Genomic DNA, 18538 nt, shown 5'->3' with positions numbered 1-18538 from the left:
AAGGCCGTTTTAGTGGATGCAGCTCAGATTACTAGGAGCTTTCGCTTGGTGTATGTGACGAGGACCACAGGAGGGACTGAGTTGCTTGCTTTGCTCACTTCTCTTCCTTCTGTTGGTGTCGGCTAGGCTTCTAACCCACCTGGTACCCTCCAGATGGTTTAGACTGCAACTCCTATCAGTTCCCAAGGCTATTTCAAGACATACGGAGGGCACCAGGTGGGCAAAGGCTGGCATTCTGTCGGCACAGGCAGCCCAAGAATTGACACTAAACTCAATTACAGAGCTGCAGGCATTTAAGTGTTAGATTAATCAGCTCACAGCAGTCAACTAATCAACCAACACTGCGCAAACCTATACAAATACATAGACACTTCAGTTAATTGCTTAGAAGAGAGGTGTTTCATTCCCAGGATTAAGAAGTAAGAGTACTAGCTTTTTCTCCTTTTTTAGGTGGAAATATTTGAGATCTGTTGGTAGTACTAACTAGGGAATGAGAAAAGGAGGCCTCCTTCAGTTATTTCTTCTTCTTCTTCTTCTAAAAACGAAGGGTCGTTTTTGCTTATTAAAGATAATACTCTGCCTCATTTCCTATAGAGTGTCTCAGAGAGTCGCCCCATGCGATGTTTGAAGACAGTCCAAATGTGTTGCTACTCTTCAATTGTTAAATGGGTTAATCGCAAACCTTTTAACAGATTGACTTTAAAAAAAACTGTAATGGTTTAAGTAGCAAAATATATAAATTTACTTGGAAATAAGCCCCACAGAGTTAAGTGTGGCTTACTCCCAACTCAGTGCACCTCCAAAAGATTTTATTGTTGATGTCTAGAAACATAACAACCCATAATACCCCTTGGGAAACAACACCTCTGTCCTTTTCTCTTTATCATTTGTACATTCATAAAATAGACCAAAACGGGCCAGGTCAGAGCTTCTTCTATCCAGAAATGATGACAGGCAACATGATGTGGCAATTCAGAGACAGCTGAGTTTTCTCAATACTGTATTCTGAGTCCATTTTGCAAAAAGACAGCAATTTTGTTTGGTTTTTTTTTTTTTTTAAAAAATGAATTACGAATGTAGTTTTCAATGCTTACTTATTTGACACAGGGACATAGGAAGCTGCCTTACTGTATACAGAATCAGACCATGGGCTCATCTGTCGCTCTGGGAGGGAGGGTTATAAATCAAATCATTATCATTCTATTATTATTATTCTTCCTTCTACTGGATATTGTTCCCTTCAGTTTCAGTAGCATATTGGGGTTAATAAAGGCTGCTAGGAACTGACTATCAAAACCCCTGTGGCATCAACATCTATTTCTTTTTATTTAGTTTTATATTTATTGCATTTATATCCCACCTTCTTCTCTAATGAGTTCAAGGTGGTGTACATGGTTCTCTCCCTCTTCCTTTCATCCCCACAACAACCCTGTGAGGTAGGCTAGAGTCACCTGAGTTTCATGGCCAAGTGGGGATTTGAACCCTGTTCTTCCGGGTCCTAGTCTGACACTCTAACTGAGTGGTCTCAAAGTTTTCCTCTGGGCCATACTTGCGGCTGGGGTGGGGGGTGGGGTTGACTAACACCACATCAAAATTTTATTGATGATGATGATAATTTAATTCATACCCCGCCTTCCCTGGCCAAAACCGGGCTCAGAGCAGCTAACATCAAATATATGACACATTACCATAAAATCAAGCAATCAATTAAAATACATCTTAAAATCAAGTCAGAATCAAAGTGAAATCCAATCGGATGGCAACCTGCTGAGTAGGAATGAAGACCTTAAACGCTCACCAGGCCTAACTGTTTATACTGATCTTATATGAGCCTGTGAGAAAGGTGGGGGGGGCACTTCCATGCAAGTTCTTATAAGGAGGGAGTTAGATGGACCCAGGCCAAAGGCTTGGCGGAATAGCTCCATCTTGCAGGCCCTGCAGAAAGATGTCAAATCCCGCAGAGCCTTGGTCTCTTGTGACAGAGCATTCCATCAGGCTGGGTCCACAGCCGAAAATGCCTTGGCCCTGGTTGAGGCCAGTCTAATTTCCTGATAAGAAATACATTGGAAAACAAAAAGAAACAACTCTTAGCAGGGGTTGACTTATTACCTAGAACACAACTCCTTTATAATATGATCGTGGGACATCCAGAAAGTATAAAACAATGCAGCAATGTAAGAACATGAATCATCCCCCAAATGTTATAATAAACAAGCCTCTTCCATATGTAGGTTAAGCATGTATAAAGGTAAAGGGACTCCTGACCATTAGGTTTAGTCGTGACCGACTCTGGGGTTGCGGCGCTCATCTTGCTCTATTGGCCGAGGGAGCCGGCGTACAGTGTACATACATTCCAATATGTATATTGGAATTGGAAAGCTTTTCACCACAGATCAAACATGTAGGCTGAGGGACGTTTTCATCTCTAGTCCGTGTGAAACCAAGATGCAGATAGCTAGCCACATATTGTCGACAAACTTTCTTTCTTTCTTTTGGAGGTTTGCTTGGGCCTGCTACTGGTGTGGAATTAAATGAGTCCTCTGCATTGTCTATCCATATTCTGCAATATATCTCTATTTCTATCTAGTCTGAAATGTCTAAATGTTTCTTTGATTGTCCTTGAATCATCCTGCCACACTTGCCATCCTCTTCTGACACCCCAGGGTAGTATAACACACCCTTTGAGAACCACTGCTCCATAGCTGCCAAGTCTCCTGCTGAAAAATGTGGGAGCGCGGCACCAGAAGTCGCTTCTACGCATGTCCGGACATGTGTAGAAGCAACTTCCGGTGCCGCGCTACCCATGTATGGGCACCGGAAATTGGGCTGTACCGGCACCGGAAGTCGCTTCTACGCATGTCCGGACATGCGTAGAAGCAACTTCCAGTGCTGCTCTACCCGATTTCCGGTGCCCAGGCACAGGCGGAGCAGCACCAGAAGTCGCTTCTACGCATGTCCGGACACACGACTTCCGGTGCAGCGCTACCCATGTCTGGGCACCGGAAATCGGGCGGCGCCAGGACCCAAAATGGAACCTCCCTGGCAGGTAGGAAATCTGGGGGATTTGTGGGATTTTTCCCAATCCAGGCTGCCAGCGGGAAACGGTTTAAAATAATAGAATCATAGAGTCATAGAATCATAGAGTTGGAAGAGACCACAAGGGCCATCCAGTCCAACCCCCTGCCAAGCAGGAAACACCATCAAAGCATTCTTGACATATGGGGGTTTCCCGCGGAAAACGGGAGACTTGGCAGATATGCTGCTCTAACCACTACACCATGTTGACTCTGAACACAGGCTCATTCTAGCAATCACTCATTACACAAGTAGCAAGGCAAACACAGAGAAAGGGATGCATTCTGATTATAATTCTAGAACTTCTATTCCATTTTCTAACATTCCTTTCATGCCACACTACTTGTGACGTTATGGAGCTGTGCCTTTTTTGACTGACATCTTGGCACTGTAGGGTTGGCTGGGATCTCAGGGTTCATCTAGTCCAGCCCTATGCAATGCATGTCACGCTGGATTTCATTCTCACCAATGGGCATGGTGTGGTGCAAGAAAAACTTTCATAGGAAAACAGTGGCACTCTCCTGCCCTATCTGCACACACATGCCTTTGTCCCCCCACGAATCTCCTATGAAAATGACAGGAAAGCACTCTAATCTGGTATAACTACCCAAATTCCTTCACTTTACTCCTGCAATTTTCCAGGCTAAGGGTACTTACTGCAAACTGATTCTTTTGATTTTTAAAAAAACCTAGAATCAAATCATACAGATACGAGTGCTAAACATGAGCGCTAGATTTCCAGAAGTGGCTTTTATGTCGTAGGAAAGCTTAAATATAATGTGGAAATTAAGAGGGAAATGGAATAACCTGCCATGTGGAGGCAACCATAGTTTAGAACCTCATTATGATATCACTGTTTTTCCTTGAAGATTCAGGACAGATAAAAGAAAGCAATTACTGTATTCATGTAGTGCAGAGTTTAACTAAGGAACTCCCTCCCACAGGAGGCAGTGATTGCAGCCAGAGAGAGAGAAATGTTTTTGAGGCATAGCCATGCATGGTCTCACCCAAAGAGGAGGGGAAGATGGATGTTACCTCCTGGGCCTTTCTGAAAGGTTTGACACTGGTGCCAAGACTTCCTGGCCACTTTATAGTACAGCATACCTGGTTCTGTTCCATGCCAAGGACTCAAACCGCACCTTTTTGGACCCTCTGTGTCTAGCGATCAGGGGTATTGGATTGAGTGCAAACTATCTGATATATTTATATACATATATTTGTCATTGAAAACTTGAACTGTTTCTCTTTGTGGGTGTTTTTATCCCATTCTCTCTATTTCTAGACAGTTGAAGCTCTGCCTCTAACCAGGCTGGGGAGTCTGCTTGGGGAATCAGGACAGGTATGTTGGATTATAGACAAATGATCCCAAAACTTAAAATTTAAAATTTTTTGCACCCCTCACAAAAATTATTTCCTCCCCTCTTATTTTGATAAAGCACAACGAGCAGCCTAAAGCACCCTCCCCAATCCCAATTAGATGAAAACTATTAATTTTTATTATTTTTCCTCCCCGTCAATATTTTTAATGTGAGGAAGTATTGGGGGGTGGAAAATCAACCCGTCATTTGATTTGTCCTCTCTCATTGTGTAGAAACCGGTTGAAGCTGTTCCGAAAGGGACAGAACATGAGCCCAGCTGATATGTACAGGTGGAAACTCTCCTCCCATGAACCCTGCAGTTCTACCTGCACCACAGGTAAGCCTGAGGGGGTGACGCAGCAAAGGGCCCCCTCACCCCAAGGATGGGAAGAGAGGAAGCAGATTGCTAAATCCCATATGCACAAACTGAAGCACCTGTTCCTTATGAACTCTGTGCTGCTCCAAATTTTGCAATGTAGATCTCTGATCAAAGAATGAATATATAAATGTGTATGTTAGTTTTTTTAATCACTTAAAATGCACTATCAGCAATATTCTTGTTCATATTAATTAATATATTATTAATATTATCAGTGGTGATCATAATAAGCCTGGGATCTTTTTCATGCAAAAAGCAGATGCTCTAAACACCGAGCATTCTGTAATTCTTGCATTGCAGGGGGTTGGACTAGATTGCTCTTGGGGGTATCTTTCAACTCTACCATTCTATGATTCCAATGGTTTATTTATTTATTTCATTTATATCCCCCCTTTTCTTCCAAGATGGTTCTTTCCCTCCTCATTCAGTCCCCACAACAACCCTGTAAAGAAGATTAGGTTGAAAGGCAGTGAGTGGTCCAATGAGCTTCGTGGCCAAGTCAGGATTTGAACCCTGGACTCCTAGGTCCTAGTCTGTCAATCTAACCACTACACCACACTGACTATTATTACTATAAGGTCCCTGGGCAGGCACATCCATTAGCACAAGGACTGGATTCCCTCCTGTGGCTACATGCCAGTGTTAAGGAAGGACCATAAACCAAAGTGGGTTGAGCAAGAGATACAGAAGGGCAGCATCCCACCTGTGCAGAATTCAGTTTCTGAACTCGCATCTCCCAATCCAAGCAAACCATTTGCATTTCTATTAGGTCCATGGAAAGCACCTCTGGTTCAGTTTGGGTCACGATTTGGCTAACTTGACAGGGTTCTGAGCTGACCTGGACTGAAATGGGGAAGGCTTGCACCCACCTAATGTTTAATTGACCCTTCTCAACCTGAATTAAACGTGGTCAACAGTAAGGCGAGAAGGATATATGCAGACTACTTAGTCTCTTTTTGCCCCCTCTCCTTGCTGCCTGACCATAAGCACCCCCTTTTCCAACCCAGGGCAATCCAGGGCTGTCAAGACCCAGTCCATACAGATTCCAGAATGGCCAAAAACTGTCTGATTTGGTTTGGGATCTGAGATTTGTCCAAGACAGATAGATGGCCTTAATGCCAAAGTGTGAGGTTCCCTTCTGGGCAGGGAGAAACACACAGAGTGAGGGTACAGTGCAGGTCTGGCAAAGGGTGTGGCCTGAAGAGATCCTGAGGGCCTCATACATAGCCCTGGAGGGCCACATTCCAGCAGAATGTTCAAGATGCAGGAGAACAAAAGGTACACAGCACATAGTTAAACTGTGGAATTCCCTCCCTCAGGAGGCAAAGATGGTCAATAACTTGGATGACTTTAAAAGACGATTCGACAAATTCATGGAGGAGGAGAGAGTTATCAATGGCTACTAGCATAGGGTCTGGGCTCTGTCTCTGCAGTTGGAGACAGCAACTGAATGCTTCTGAATGCCAGTTGCTGGAAACTGCAGGAGGGGAGAAGACTCTTGTGCTCAGGTCCTGTTTGCAGGTTCTCCACTGGGAAACAGGCTTTCCACCGTAAGAACAGGTGTGGGTCATTGGCTTGATCCAGCAGAGCTCTTCTTATAAAGGTTTATTGTGACAGCAGAACCTCTGTGTCTAGGGAGAGTATATCTCTCAATACATGGTAATTGGCGAAAACTCTTGCACTCTGATCCTGCTTCCATTTGGGGCATCTGGTTGGCAAATGTGAGAACAGGATGCTGGAGTGGATGGCCCCACTTTGGCCTGACCCCGCAGGGCCCTTCTTACGTTCTTATGCCTGTAGCAGGGCATGGGAACCAAGAGTGTTCTGGGAAAGTCTTCCTGTGAAAAGTGATGCAGAGTAAGATGGAAGGTAGGGCAGAGACTCTTGATGGGGCAGAAGACCTTGAGGAGGTGGGGCTGGAGGAGCAAATGTCACAGATTCTGTACTGGGCAGTTTCCAATGTTCCCATGATGCAAATCACTTGTCCTTATAGCTCCATATTGCCAACACTGATTCCAGTGGCTGGAAGCTGGAATCCAGTGACATCTGGAGGGCTGCAGGTATATCCCCCTTCCCTGATCCACACTAACCTGTCTAAATACAGGTGTGATGTCCACCTATGCCATGTGCATCCGCTATGATGGAATTGAAGTGGACGACATGTACTGTGATGCAATGACCCGCCCTGAGCCAGTCCATGAATTCTGCGCAGGAAGGGAATGCCAACCAAGGTAAGATTATGATATCAGGTGATTGACATGTGGGTGGCCCCTCACCCTGTTGTTAAAGGCACCTAACTCCCTTGCTGCCTTGATGCTTTGCTGCTGGGTCTATCCACCTAGAGTTGTGAGTTCAGTGTTATGGGTCTTATTCTGTGGAACCCACTTCCTAGTTTCTTCTAGCTTCTGTTCAGTCTAGTAGATCAGGAGAGCCTTATTTTTTTATTTTAAAAATATGCAATGGGTTTTGGCTCAATTACTTGACTGCAACAAATTCCAGAAAGCAGAAATTTAAAAAGCAGAATGAGGTCAGATGATGATTATGATGATTGATTACACTGCCTTTACCCTAAAGTAAAGGGTATTTGTACCCTATCCTTTAGCCAAAAGGACTCCCTGGAACAGCTTAAAGGTAAAGGTAAAGGGACCCCTGACCATTAGGTCCAGTTGTGACCAACTCTGGGGTTGCGGCGCTCATCTTGTGTTATTGGCCGAGGGAGCCGGTGTACAGCTTCCAGGTCATGTGGCCAGCATGACAAAGCTGCTTCTGGCAAACCAGAGCAGCACATGGAAACACCGTTTACCTTCCCGCTGTAGCGGTACCTATTTATCTACTTGCACTTTCGTGCTTTTAAACTGCTAGGTTGGCAGGAGCAGGGACCGAGCAACAGGAGCTCACCCCGTCACGGGGATTCGAACCACCGACTTTCTGATCGGCAAGCCCTAGGCTCTGTGGTTTAACCCACAGCGCCACCCACGTCTCATATGGTCAATTAAGACAAGACAGTCCCTACCTGCAGCCTTACAATCACAACAACAACAACAACAACAACTCACGGGAAGAGGAACAGGGAGGGAAAACCAAAACCAATTTCTCAGGCACCAATTTCTAAACCAATTTCCATGGGAAAGGAGTTCCACAGCTTGGAACTGCCACAGAGAAGGCCCTCTCCATGGTTGCCAACCCCCCAAAAGATTCCGAGGGCAGGGGTACTACCAAGGGGGCCCCCTCTGCCGATCTTGGCTCCTGAGGGGTCTATGGGGACATTCCCTCTCTTGAGAAAATTCCCTCTCTTGGGAAAAAATTCCTTCCAGTAGCACCTTAGAGACCAACTAAGTTTGTCATAGGTATGAGCTTTCGTGTGTATGCACACTTCTTCAGATACCTTCTGCAGATATCTGAAGAAGTGTGCATGCACACGAAAGCTCATACCAATGGCAAACTTAGTTGGTCTCTAAGGTGCTACTGGAAGGAATTTTTTTTCCTGACTACGTCAACACGGTTACCTACCTGTAACTCCCTCTCTTGAGGTTTGCCCCCATCACCACCTCCTATCCTGAAATGTCCCATTCCCTCCAATACAGGTGGGAGACAAGTAGCTGGAGTGAGTGCTCCAGGACCTGTGGTGAAGGCTACCAGTTCCGCATTGTCCGATGCTGGAAGATGATCTCGCCTGGGTTCGACAGTTCCGTCTACAGCGACCTGTGTGAATCTGCTGACATCACCCGTCCAGAAGAGAGGAAGATCTGCAAAAACCCAGCCTGTGGGCCACAGTGGGAGATGTCTGAGTGGTCAGAGGTAAATCTGCAGAAGGGATATGTTTTTGACAGGGAAGGATTTAGGCTTGGAGTTAGCTGACCTTAGGAATGGCTGAATCTGTCCATTATCTTTCCAATCTTAAGTTCATTTTGTCCTATTTCCACTCACCTTTTCAAGAGTATTTTATTTTTTTAAAATAAAAGTCCTCTTGAAAATTCATAACCATTTTAGGGCCCGCTTTTCCTTATAGTAATTTTTGGAAGCATTTTTGTATGTTTGTTTCATTGATACATGCATTTGGGGAACACACTTCTCTCCCCCCCCCCCGATATATATGCATCTTGTACACATTTTGGGATTTGTTTCCTTTTGAGGAATTGTGCAGCGAAATCCGGGGAAGTCTGAACTCGAAACGGTGACTTTGTAGCCTGTGCCCTGTGGCCCTTTTGGCAGGCACAAAAGGGGCATCTATGGGAGCAGAGCCCTTCCTGCTGGTGGAGAACCACCAACTGCCCAGCACTCTAAATCTTCCCAGCAGCAGAAATCGGATGTCAGGATTGTTCCGTAAAACAAACAAATGGACTAGACAGGCCATTGGCCTGACCCAGAAGGCTCTCCTTAGCTGTGCCTGAACACCACAGAATTATTGTGCCACCTGTGCAGTGGGGTGGGAGAAACAAATGCCCCCCCCCCAAAGACAAGACTTGTATTGCCTTTTCTCCCTCATGCACACTCCTGAAGGCTGAGTAAGAGCATCTTGGGGCAACCAGTTTGCTGAATAGAGAGCACTTGGCATGCCAAGATCACCCTCCTTCATCCCCAAGAGAGGGCTTGGATATGCTTCTGGTTCATACTTGAAATTCCCCTTCCATGATGAGTGCCAGCGGTAAATGGTTGGCTGCCAGCCCTTCCCACTGAAATCCTGCTGTGTTCTTTTGCTTTTATAGGATGTTTTTTATTCCTCCCCCCCCCTCCCACCACCACCCCACAAAAGAAACACACATCCACCCACACTTTGGTATATAAAAAAAATATGGATTGCTTCTCCCTGTGCTGAACTGAGTGATTTAAAAAGAGAGAGTCTTGATTGTGTTAAGCTACCTATGTTATACAGTTTGGTAGGTGTCAAGCTGAGATCATTGGAGCGCAGGGGTCCTTCCTGCAGCCCAAAAAGCAACACTAATTTAATTTTGATCCAGCAGGCAAAGTTCAAGCCAAGCCAGCTTCAGACCTTGGCTTCCTTTTTCCCATCCAAAAATAATAATGAGCAGCATCGCTTACCACCCTGTACCACCACCACCCCCAAGTCCCAAAGAGATACTGGTAATTGGATTACTGTAGTATCAGGAGCGCTGGGTGCTGATTGCCACGCTCTGCTCTTGTCATCACTTCTGTCACAGTATAAATATGCACCAAACAGACTTGCATAATGCAACACCTGTGTGATTGCAACCCCACTCTGCATAATACTGGTGGGTTTGGCTCACCTGTGTCATTTGAGACAGGACTTGGGGCTCAGCGGCTGCGTTCATGTGCTGGATGGAGATGTTACATTGAAGATCAAATTGGGAATGTGGGGGTACTTAGGTCCAAACTCCAAATGTGTCCCCATGCCTCTCTGTCTAGCCCTTGCGACACTCATAGGCCACAGTTCCTCTTCCCAGGCCACACCTTCACAAACCCTTTGCTTTACACACCTGGGTTTTTGCCTGGCTGGAATGTGTAATTGAACTCTGATAATTCCTCTTGCTTCTCTGGATGTGGGGTAGAGAGGTTTGTTTTTGAAGCCTAATTTACTGTACAGGTAAAACCACACCCTCTCTAGCCCCCATCCAGGGAAGCAAGAGGCATTATCAGAGTTAATACCTGCCCTGTTGGAGGCAGTATACTCAGTGCTTTTTCTGGGGGTATGCAGGGGTATGCATACCACTAAACATTTTGTGAATCTTTGTACTTTTGTCCATTTACTGTATTTATTTTCCCCGATTTGAACTATAAAATGGTAGTTTTCTTGAGTCAAAATGAGAATACCTAGGGCGGGCTTGCCGATCAGACGGTCAGTGGTTCGAATCTCCGCGATGGGGTGAGCTCCCGTTGTTTGGTCCCAGCTCCTGCCAACCTAGCAGTTTGAAAGCACGTCAAAGTGCAAGTAGATAAATAGGTACCATTCTGGCGGGAAGGTAAACGGCGTTTCCGTGCACTGCTCTGGTTCGCCAGAAGCAGCTTAGTCATGCTGGCCACATGACCCAGAAGCTGTCTGTGGACAAATGCCGGCTCCCTTGGCCTGAAGAGCAAGTTGAGCGCTGCAACCGCAGAGTCGTCGGTGACTGGACCTAACGGCCAGGGGTACCTTTACCTTTTCCTATACCTATGAGTGCCAGTTTCTGGGAATCACGGGGGGGGGGAGTTGTGCTGTTGTGTTCAGGTGCTACTTTGGGGTTTTCCATTGCAGTATCTAGTTGACCACTGTGGGAACAGGGTGCTGGAGTAAGATGGGCCTCCTTTGGCCTGTTCCAGCAGGCTCTTCTTAACTTTTTATGTTCTTACATGTCATACCCTGCAAATGTCCCGGAAAAACAGGGACACCCCATTTTTTTGTCGCTAGGGAATGGCAACCATTTTGGACACAGTGATCTCGTGTGATTTCATGCCACAATTCTCCCCCTTCCAAAAGTGCTTTTTTTCCAGGGTTGCGATCTCACTCAGCCCCCTAAAAGACACATTTTGGTGTGCCTTGTCTGGAAAAAGTGCTTTTTGGGTGGGAAATTGTGGTACAAAATCACACAAGATCATGGCTCCCAAAATGGCCACCATGCTCTCACAAGAAAAAAAATGGGAAGATGTTTTCCAGGAAATTGCTGTTGTGGCATTGGAGCATATGACATGTTTAGTTCAAGGGTATATTCCAGGTAGGCAGAAAGGAGAGCTAGTGAAGGGTGTGGCCTGAAAAGAGAGGGTGTGACTCGGGGAGAGTTCTGAGGGCCAGAGAAAGAGGTCTGGAGGGCCATTTTGCTCCCACCCCAGAACCTGAGCTTCCTCACTTCTTCCTTATGGAAATCTACATGTCAGTTCTTAGCCAGGCCTGGCTCCTGGGGTGCTCCCTGTCTCTGTCAGAAACACAAGCTCTTCGGTCACTTCCTCTTCCCTTTCTCCCTTCCCCCAGTGTACAGCCAAGTGCGGTGAGAGGAGCATTGTCAGCAGAGACATCCGGTGTTCAGAAGAAGAGAGGCTGTGTGATGCTAGCACCAGGCCCTTGGCGGAGAAGAATTGCAGTGGCGCCCCCTGTGACAGACAATGGACCGTCTCTGACTGGGGCCCGGTGAGTCCACAAGGGTATGTGGGGAGGGAACCATCTGCAAATGGAGGCAGGGGAGTTGGGGGAGAACCAGATCTAAATGAGAAACAAAGTAGGGCGTGTTGTGTGTGTTTGCAGCTGGCTAGTTTATCTGGCTAAGGATTTTGCTCCATGAAACTCATAAGCACGGCAGGGAGGCAGCTGCACTCCCTGACTGATTGAACCAAGCGTCTGCTATCTACAGATATACTGCATTTGTACATGGTGGTTCAACTCATTTAGCTTTGTTAATAGTCACTATGATCTTTGAGAATTCTTGGAGAACAGGTGAGGTCCCTGCAGACTGGAGCCAGGCAAATGTTGTCTCCATCTTCAAAAAGAGGAAAAAGAAGACCCAGGTAACTACCAACAGCAGTACCAGGAAAGGTCCTTGAACAGATAATTAAACAGAAATATATTTTAAAAAAATATAAAAATCATCCAGTAGCACCTTAGAGACCAACTAAGTTTGTTCTTGGTATGAGCTTTCGTGTGCATGCTCACTTCTTCAGATACCTTTCTTCAGATATCTTTCAGATGCATGAAAGCTCATACCAAGAACAAACTTAGTTGGTCTCTAAGGTGCTACTGGAGGACCCAGGTGGCGCTGTGGTTAAACCACAGATCCTAGGGCTTGCTGATCAGAAGGTCGGCGGTTCGAATCCCTGTGACGGGGTGAGCTCCCGTTGCTTGGTCCCAGCTCCTGCCAACCTAGCAGTTCGAAAGCATGTCAAAATGCAAGTACCGTATATTCCGGCGTATAAGACGACTGGGCGTATAAGACGACCCAAACTTTTCCAGTTAAAATATAGAGTTTGGGATATACCTGCCGTATAAGAAATACGACCCGGCGTATAAGACGACCCCCAACTTTTGAGAAGATTTTCCTGGGTTAAAAAGTAGTCTTATACGCAGGAATATACAGTAGATAAATAGGAACCGCTACAGCGGGAAGGTAAACGGCTTTTCCATGTGCTGCTCTGGTTTGCCAGAAGCGGCTTTGTCATGCTGGCCACATGACCTGGAAGCTATACGCCGGCTCCCTTGGCCAATAATGCGAGATGAGCGCGCAACCCCAGAGTCGGTCACGACTGGACCTAATGGTCAGGGGTCCCTTTACCTTTACCTTTAAGGTGCTACTGGACAATTTTTTAATTTTTTTCTACTGCATCAGACCAACATGGCTACCTGCCTGAATCTAGATAATTAAACAGTTGGTCTGTGAGCACTTAGAAAAGGTTGCTGTGATTACAAAAACCCAGCTTGGGCTTCTGAAAAACAAGCCATGGCAGAACAATCTTATTTCTTTTTTTGATAGAGTTAAAAGCTTGGTGAATGCTGTGGACAGAAGATGAAGAGGTAACAGGATTTAGTGAGCAGGGAGAGTCCCTGGCACAGAGAAGTCCAGAATCAGAATCAGAGGCAGAAGCAGGAGAGGAGGGAGGCCAAGAGGCAGAGATGAGTCAGGGTGGTGAAGATGTGAGGGTGTTTCCCCATCTTGCTGCAACAAGCTCCCTTCCCCCTGGTCTGCCAGGACAAAATGAGGTATGAAGAGGGAGGAACAGCGACAGGCATGTCAGAGTACTCTCAAGTTGCTTGGGAAGTACCTAGGGGAGGAGGAGACCTATTGAGAAGAAACAAAAAATAAAAAAATTCCTTCCAGTAGCACCTTAGAGACCAACTAAGTTTGTCATAGGTATGAGCTTTCATGTGCAGGTATTTGAAGAAGTGTGCTTGCACTTCTTAGTTGGTCTCTAAGGTGGTCTCTAAGGAGCTACTGGAAGGAATTTATTTATTTATTTTTGTTTCAACTACGTCAGACCAACACGGCTACCTACCTGTAATTATTGAGAAGAGTTCCTGTGTTCATTAGGCCTGGCGCTCTTGAGCAGACCTTATTTCTTCTAATAAAGAGTTAATGCCACTTACTCTGTGTGATTTATTTCCGACACCAACTCCTGACACCTTTCCAACACTACAGTTCTATTATTCTATAGGTTGGTGGCCATCACCGCCTCCTGTGGGAGCGAGTTCCATAGTTTAACTCAGCTCTGGGTGAAGAGGGAGTTACTTTTATCTGTCCTGAATATTCCAACATTGGACATCCACGAGTCCTAGTGTTATGAGAGAGAAAGAAAAATTTATTTCATTCCAATTATTTGCCTGGAGTCAGGTGGCTATTTAAAGCCCCATGCAAAATCCTCACAGCTCTGGGTGGCTGCTCTGTGCAATTACGAGAGAAGACCGGCGTGAGCCAGAGGACCCTGAAGGCTCCTTTTTTTGGGTTAGCGTCTGAATTACCCATGTCTGTGGTGTCTGTTTTTGCCATCTGAAAGCTATCGGTTAAGCCAAGCTGGCACAGTTTCCCGCAGTGTGGGGATTAAATTGCATTTGTTAGCTGTATGCTTGGCAGACACTCCTTGGCTTCCAGTAAAAAAGCATGTCTCCAGCTGTAAGCAGAAGTCCAGCTGCAGACAACTCCTCACCCCTGTCTCCTATAAGGCAGCCATCATTCCCTGCCAGTTCGACCGGTATGATACTGAGGCTAATGAGAGAATGTCTGTGCTGCCCTGGGAATGATGGGAGTTGTAGTCCGAAACATCTAGAGGGGACTGAATGGAGACGGCTGCTTCAATGCAGGTTGAAGAACACGAAACTTGTAATTTTCTCTGCTTCTGGACTCAGTTCAGGTGGCAGAGAGAAACCATAGATTCCATGGTCCTAAGCAATACTGTATGATGCTGGGGCTGATAGAAGTTGTTGTTTGAAACATCTGGAAGGCATGTGGTTGGGAAAGGTTGTCCTACTTTCTTGAAGGGACAGAAGAACAGGTGGCTGTTCCTCCCCTGCTCTGGAAGCCTCTGAAGCAGAGATGGAAACAATTTCATAATTGTTTTTACGACACTGTGAGTGTGTGTGTGTGTGCTGCAGTTTTTTAAGATGAGGCTGGAGGGTGGGTGCAGGAAACATTTTGTAAAAGTTTTGGCTAATGTACACCTTTTTTTTTTTGCTCAGAATTTTCCCTGATAGAGGATGCATTGCCAAATCCTGTTTTCAGTATCATGCAATTTATATACACTTTTCCCTAATTTTTGCAAGTGATTTCCCCTCTTATAATTCCTATTCACAAATAGATGCCTTTTTACACACACTTTCCCTGGTGCACTTTCTTCTTCTTCCAAGGAGTATTCCCTATCATATTTTGGCTGTGATGTTTTCACAAATAGATCCATATTTATGGACACTCTCACCTTATGCACACATTTTTGTACAATGTCTAGCTTAGAGAGCTGCACTGCAAAATTCAGAGAGTTGAAAATTTCAGAGGTTAGCTGTGTTTGTGGTTTATGCTTTATTTTAGGAAGCTGTTAATGAGTTAGGCTGACATTATAATGAAAAAGGGACTAGATTGCTTCCCTATCCATAGTCCAAAGTAATCCACAGGGTTGCATCCAGAGTAATGCTGAGCATCAGATCACATTGCTGCGAGGGTTTCTGCTTGTGCAATTGGACTTCCCCCTTCTCCTGCTCACATACTCCCTAATGGTTTGGGTGCTTGCAGCACAGAGAAGAGAGGCAGATGTTCTGAGGTGCAAGCTGAAGGGCCATAGCTCAGGGGTAGAGTATTTGCCTTGCATGCAGAAGGTCCCAGGTTCATCTCCAAGTGGTATCTGCAGGTAGGGCTGGGAATGTCTGCCGTTGCTGCAGAGCTGCTGCCAATCAGTGTGGACAATACTGGACTAGATGCACTTAGTGTAAAGCAGATTCCTATGTTCCAATAGTGCTCGTGCTAACTAGATGTGTTTGTTGGAGACTACCCTGAACCTCCATTCCTGCTTAGGAACATCAGAGGTGGCTTTCCTGGGTCAGTTCACCAAGTGTTACATGCACCCAAGTGGTCTTCCAGAAACAGCTCTGGGTTTTACTAGTAGAATAATCTACCTTCTCGAATCAAAGCTTGCAATCAACTGAATTCAGGGCCCAAAGCATCCTGTCCTATCATTCCACCCACATTTGGAAATGGGGCAGGATTATGACCTTGGGGAAGCATCCAAACTTTGTCTCAAAGATGACATGCATTTTTAAAAACCCAAGCTGGTCTAGAATGCAATTGTCTTAGGCTTTGTTTGTCTTTTAAGTGAAATAATCTATGTCACGTGGACTGCCGTCTTGGCTTATTCCCCACCCCGCCATTTTCAATTCAGTGGCAGTGCCTAAAAATAAGCCGTTTCCATGGTGATGGCTGGCAACTGTGAGGAGCTTGTCTCCCAAAAGGAGACCCACAAAGGGGTTTGTAAATATCAGCCAAGGAAATGCCCCCTCCATGTCTCCCTCGTTTTTTGTAAGCAAAGTGAACTTATTTGCAGACATTTGCATTTTAAAGGGGGCTGGGGAGATCTTTCTGTTGGAGGCCCTGAACTGGTTTGAATTAACAGGCTGGCTTGATGGCTGGGGAAAAGGTCAGGACCTACTGGAATTGTTCTCCTGTGCTCTCTGAAAATGAGAATATGCCTAGGGAATGGCTGTAGCTCAGTGCTAGAGCACCTGCTTAGCATGCAGAAGGTCCTAGGTTCAATCCAGGTTGGGCTGGGAATGTGGAGCTTGATGGCCTGACTCAGCAGAGGGACGATTCTTGCATTCTTATTTAATTCAGCCCTTTCTTCATAATGATGAGGACTAGAATCTTGCTTTAGGTTAAGTGGCACAGCCCAGTGACATAGCATCTGCTTTGCCTGCAAGCAGCTTACAAGAAAGAAAGAAACGGGGGTGCATTTCAAACAAACACTGCAAAAACTATTTCATAATAACACAGCAACATAATAGCATAGTAACAATTTCATAATAACATAGCAAAGCAAAATCATAATAACATACAAAAATATGTTTCAATACTATAAATATAACAAGATTGCTCAAACAAAATGCAGCATCCAGTGGCCAAAATAACAAGGGAGCTTCACGGTTTCACCTCAGTCCCAGAAATAACCCTCCCATGACCCTTTTAATGTGGAAGGAGAGATTGGTTCATTATTTGGGGTGGTTGGGTGCTATCTGAGGTTAGTAGTCAATTCAGCCAAAAGGGCTGAAGTGGCATTGAGTGGATGGTATGCAAATGCACATTTGTCTTTATTACCTTCTTGTCTGTTTATCATCCAGTGCAGTGGAGGCTGTGGACAGGGGCGGATGATCCGGCACGTCTACTGCAAAACCAGCGATGGCCGTGTGGTGCCAGAATCGCAGTGCAACTTGGAGACCAAGCCACTGGCAATCCACCCCTGTGGGGACAAGAACTGCCCCGCTCACTGGCTCACCCAGGACTGGGAAAGGGTAAGTTTGCTCAAAGAGCAGCATGGTCCACTCTCTAGGCCTAGGTGGCAGGGGAAAATTTTTTCCCCTGCCTGAGGGCTGCATTCCTTTTTGGACAACCTTCTGGTGTGGGGGGTGGGGGTGGGTGGGTACCTGCCAATGGTGGGAGGAATCAAGAGTCAAAAATCAGGTGGAGCACTGAGTGCAATTTTTTTGCCTTTGTATACTTGACTATAGAGTTTACCAGGTCAGGAGCATCACAGACCCTGAGAATTCAGGGCCCAAACCAGAGACCTAGGGATGGGCCCTAGAGATGGGAGTTAATTGGGAGAAAGAAGCAGGGGTGGGCAGCCCTCTCCAGAATGTCTATGCTATAATTTGCAGCCGCTCCTGCCAGGCTGAAGTTTGCAAGCTGCACAGACAGTTCTCTTAATATATTATTATTATTATTATTATTATTATTATTATTATTATTATTATTATTAGCCCTCTTACCCACCTGTACATTCAAGCCCTCCACCTGTCCCCTGGAGCGGCAGACCAGCCCGTCTTACCTGGGAGTCTGACAACCCTACTAGGCTAGTTTCTAGACACATTCTTCTCTGTCCTCTATAAATGCAAGCAAGAGGCACTGTCAGGATTCAATGACACTTCTCAGCCTAGCATAATCACTCAATAACAGTGTTTAGCAAGAGTGTGTGGCCTAGAGAGGGGCCAGAGGAAGGGGGCAGGAGGATTGGATTTGGCTCCCCACTCCTCCTCTTGCAGTTTCACTTTGGCTCTCACTCTTACCTTGACAGTGCAATACCACGTGCGGCCGGGGGGTCAAGAAGCGAATTGTCCTTTGCCTGGAGATTGTCAACGGGAAGCTCAAAACCCGCAACCCAACTGAGTGTGATGTCACTAAGAAGCCAGCTGAGGATACAACCTGCTTTGAACGGCCTTGTTTCAAGTGGTACACGACCCCTTGGTCAGAGGTGAGAAACTGGTGGGCGGGGAGGTGGACAGCGGGTGAACCATGCTGGGAAGACAAAATGGTCCTGTAGGGGACTGCGATGGGACTGAGCACCCTACAAATCAGAGATTTGGACAGCTTCCATTCTACCTCTGTTAAAATGAGAATGGGACCACACGACTTCACGGGGTTGTTGTGCCTGCAAAATTAAAAATACTTTCCCCTTTTGGGAAATTGCAGTATGAACAAGGGTCTGTAGTACTTACAACTAGGAGCACAAAATAAATGAATGAGCAGCAGCAACTAGGAGCATACAGATAGGCCTGACAAGCAAGTGGGCAGTAGCTACTAGGAGTGCAATATAAATGAAG

The 18538-nt window shown here is 45.8% G+C and overlaps 1 protein-coding gene across 2 annotated transcripts in view; it reads left to right on the top strand.

The window, feature by feature from the left end:
• The window catches only part of ADAMTSL2 (ADAMTS like 2), a 42586-nt gene that overhangs the window by 20237 nt on the left and 3811 nt on the right, over positions 1 to 18538 (top strand). For both annotated transcript variants that reach the window (XM_060270237.2, XM_035114158.3), the window contains exons 12-17: positions 4667 to 4770; positions 6917 to 7043; positions 8397 to 8610; positions 11735 to 11890; positions 17063 to 17233; positions 18013 to 18189. In XM_060270237.2, coding sequence (XP_060126220.1) covers positions 4667 to 4770; positions 6917 to 7043; positions 8397 to 8610; positions 11735 to 11890; positions 17063 to 17233; positions 18013 to 18189 — 949 coding nt within the window. The remainder of the gene's footprint in view (positions 1 to 4666; positions 4771 to 6916; positions 7044 to 8396; positions 8611 to 11734; positions 11891 to 17062; positions 17234 to 18012; positions 18190 to 18538) is intronic.

The sequence above is a fragment of the Zootoca vivipara genome, chromosome Z2, assembly GCF_965207765.1.
Source record: "Zootoca vivipara chromosome Z2, rZooViv2.hap1.1, whole genome shotgun sequence".
Classification (NCBI taxonomy): domain Eukaryota; kingdom Metazoa; phylum Chordata; class Lepidosauria; order Squamata; family Lacertidae; genus Zootoca; species Zootoca vivipara.
The sequence above is the reverse complement of the archived record's forward strand: the minus strand, read 5'-3'. Positions and strand labels throughout refer to the sequence as shown.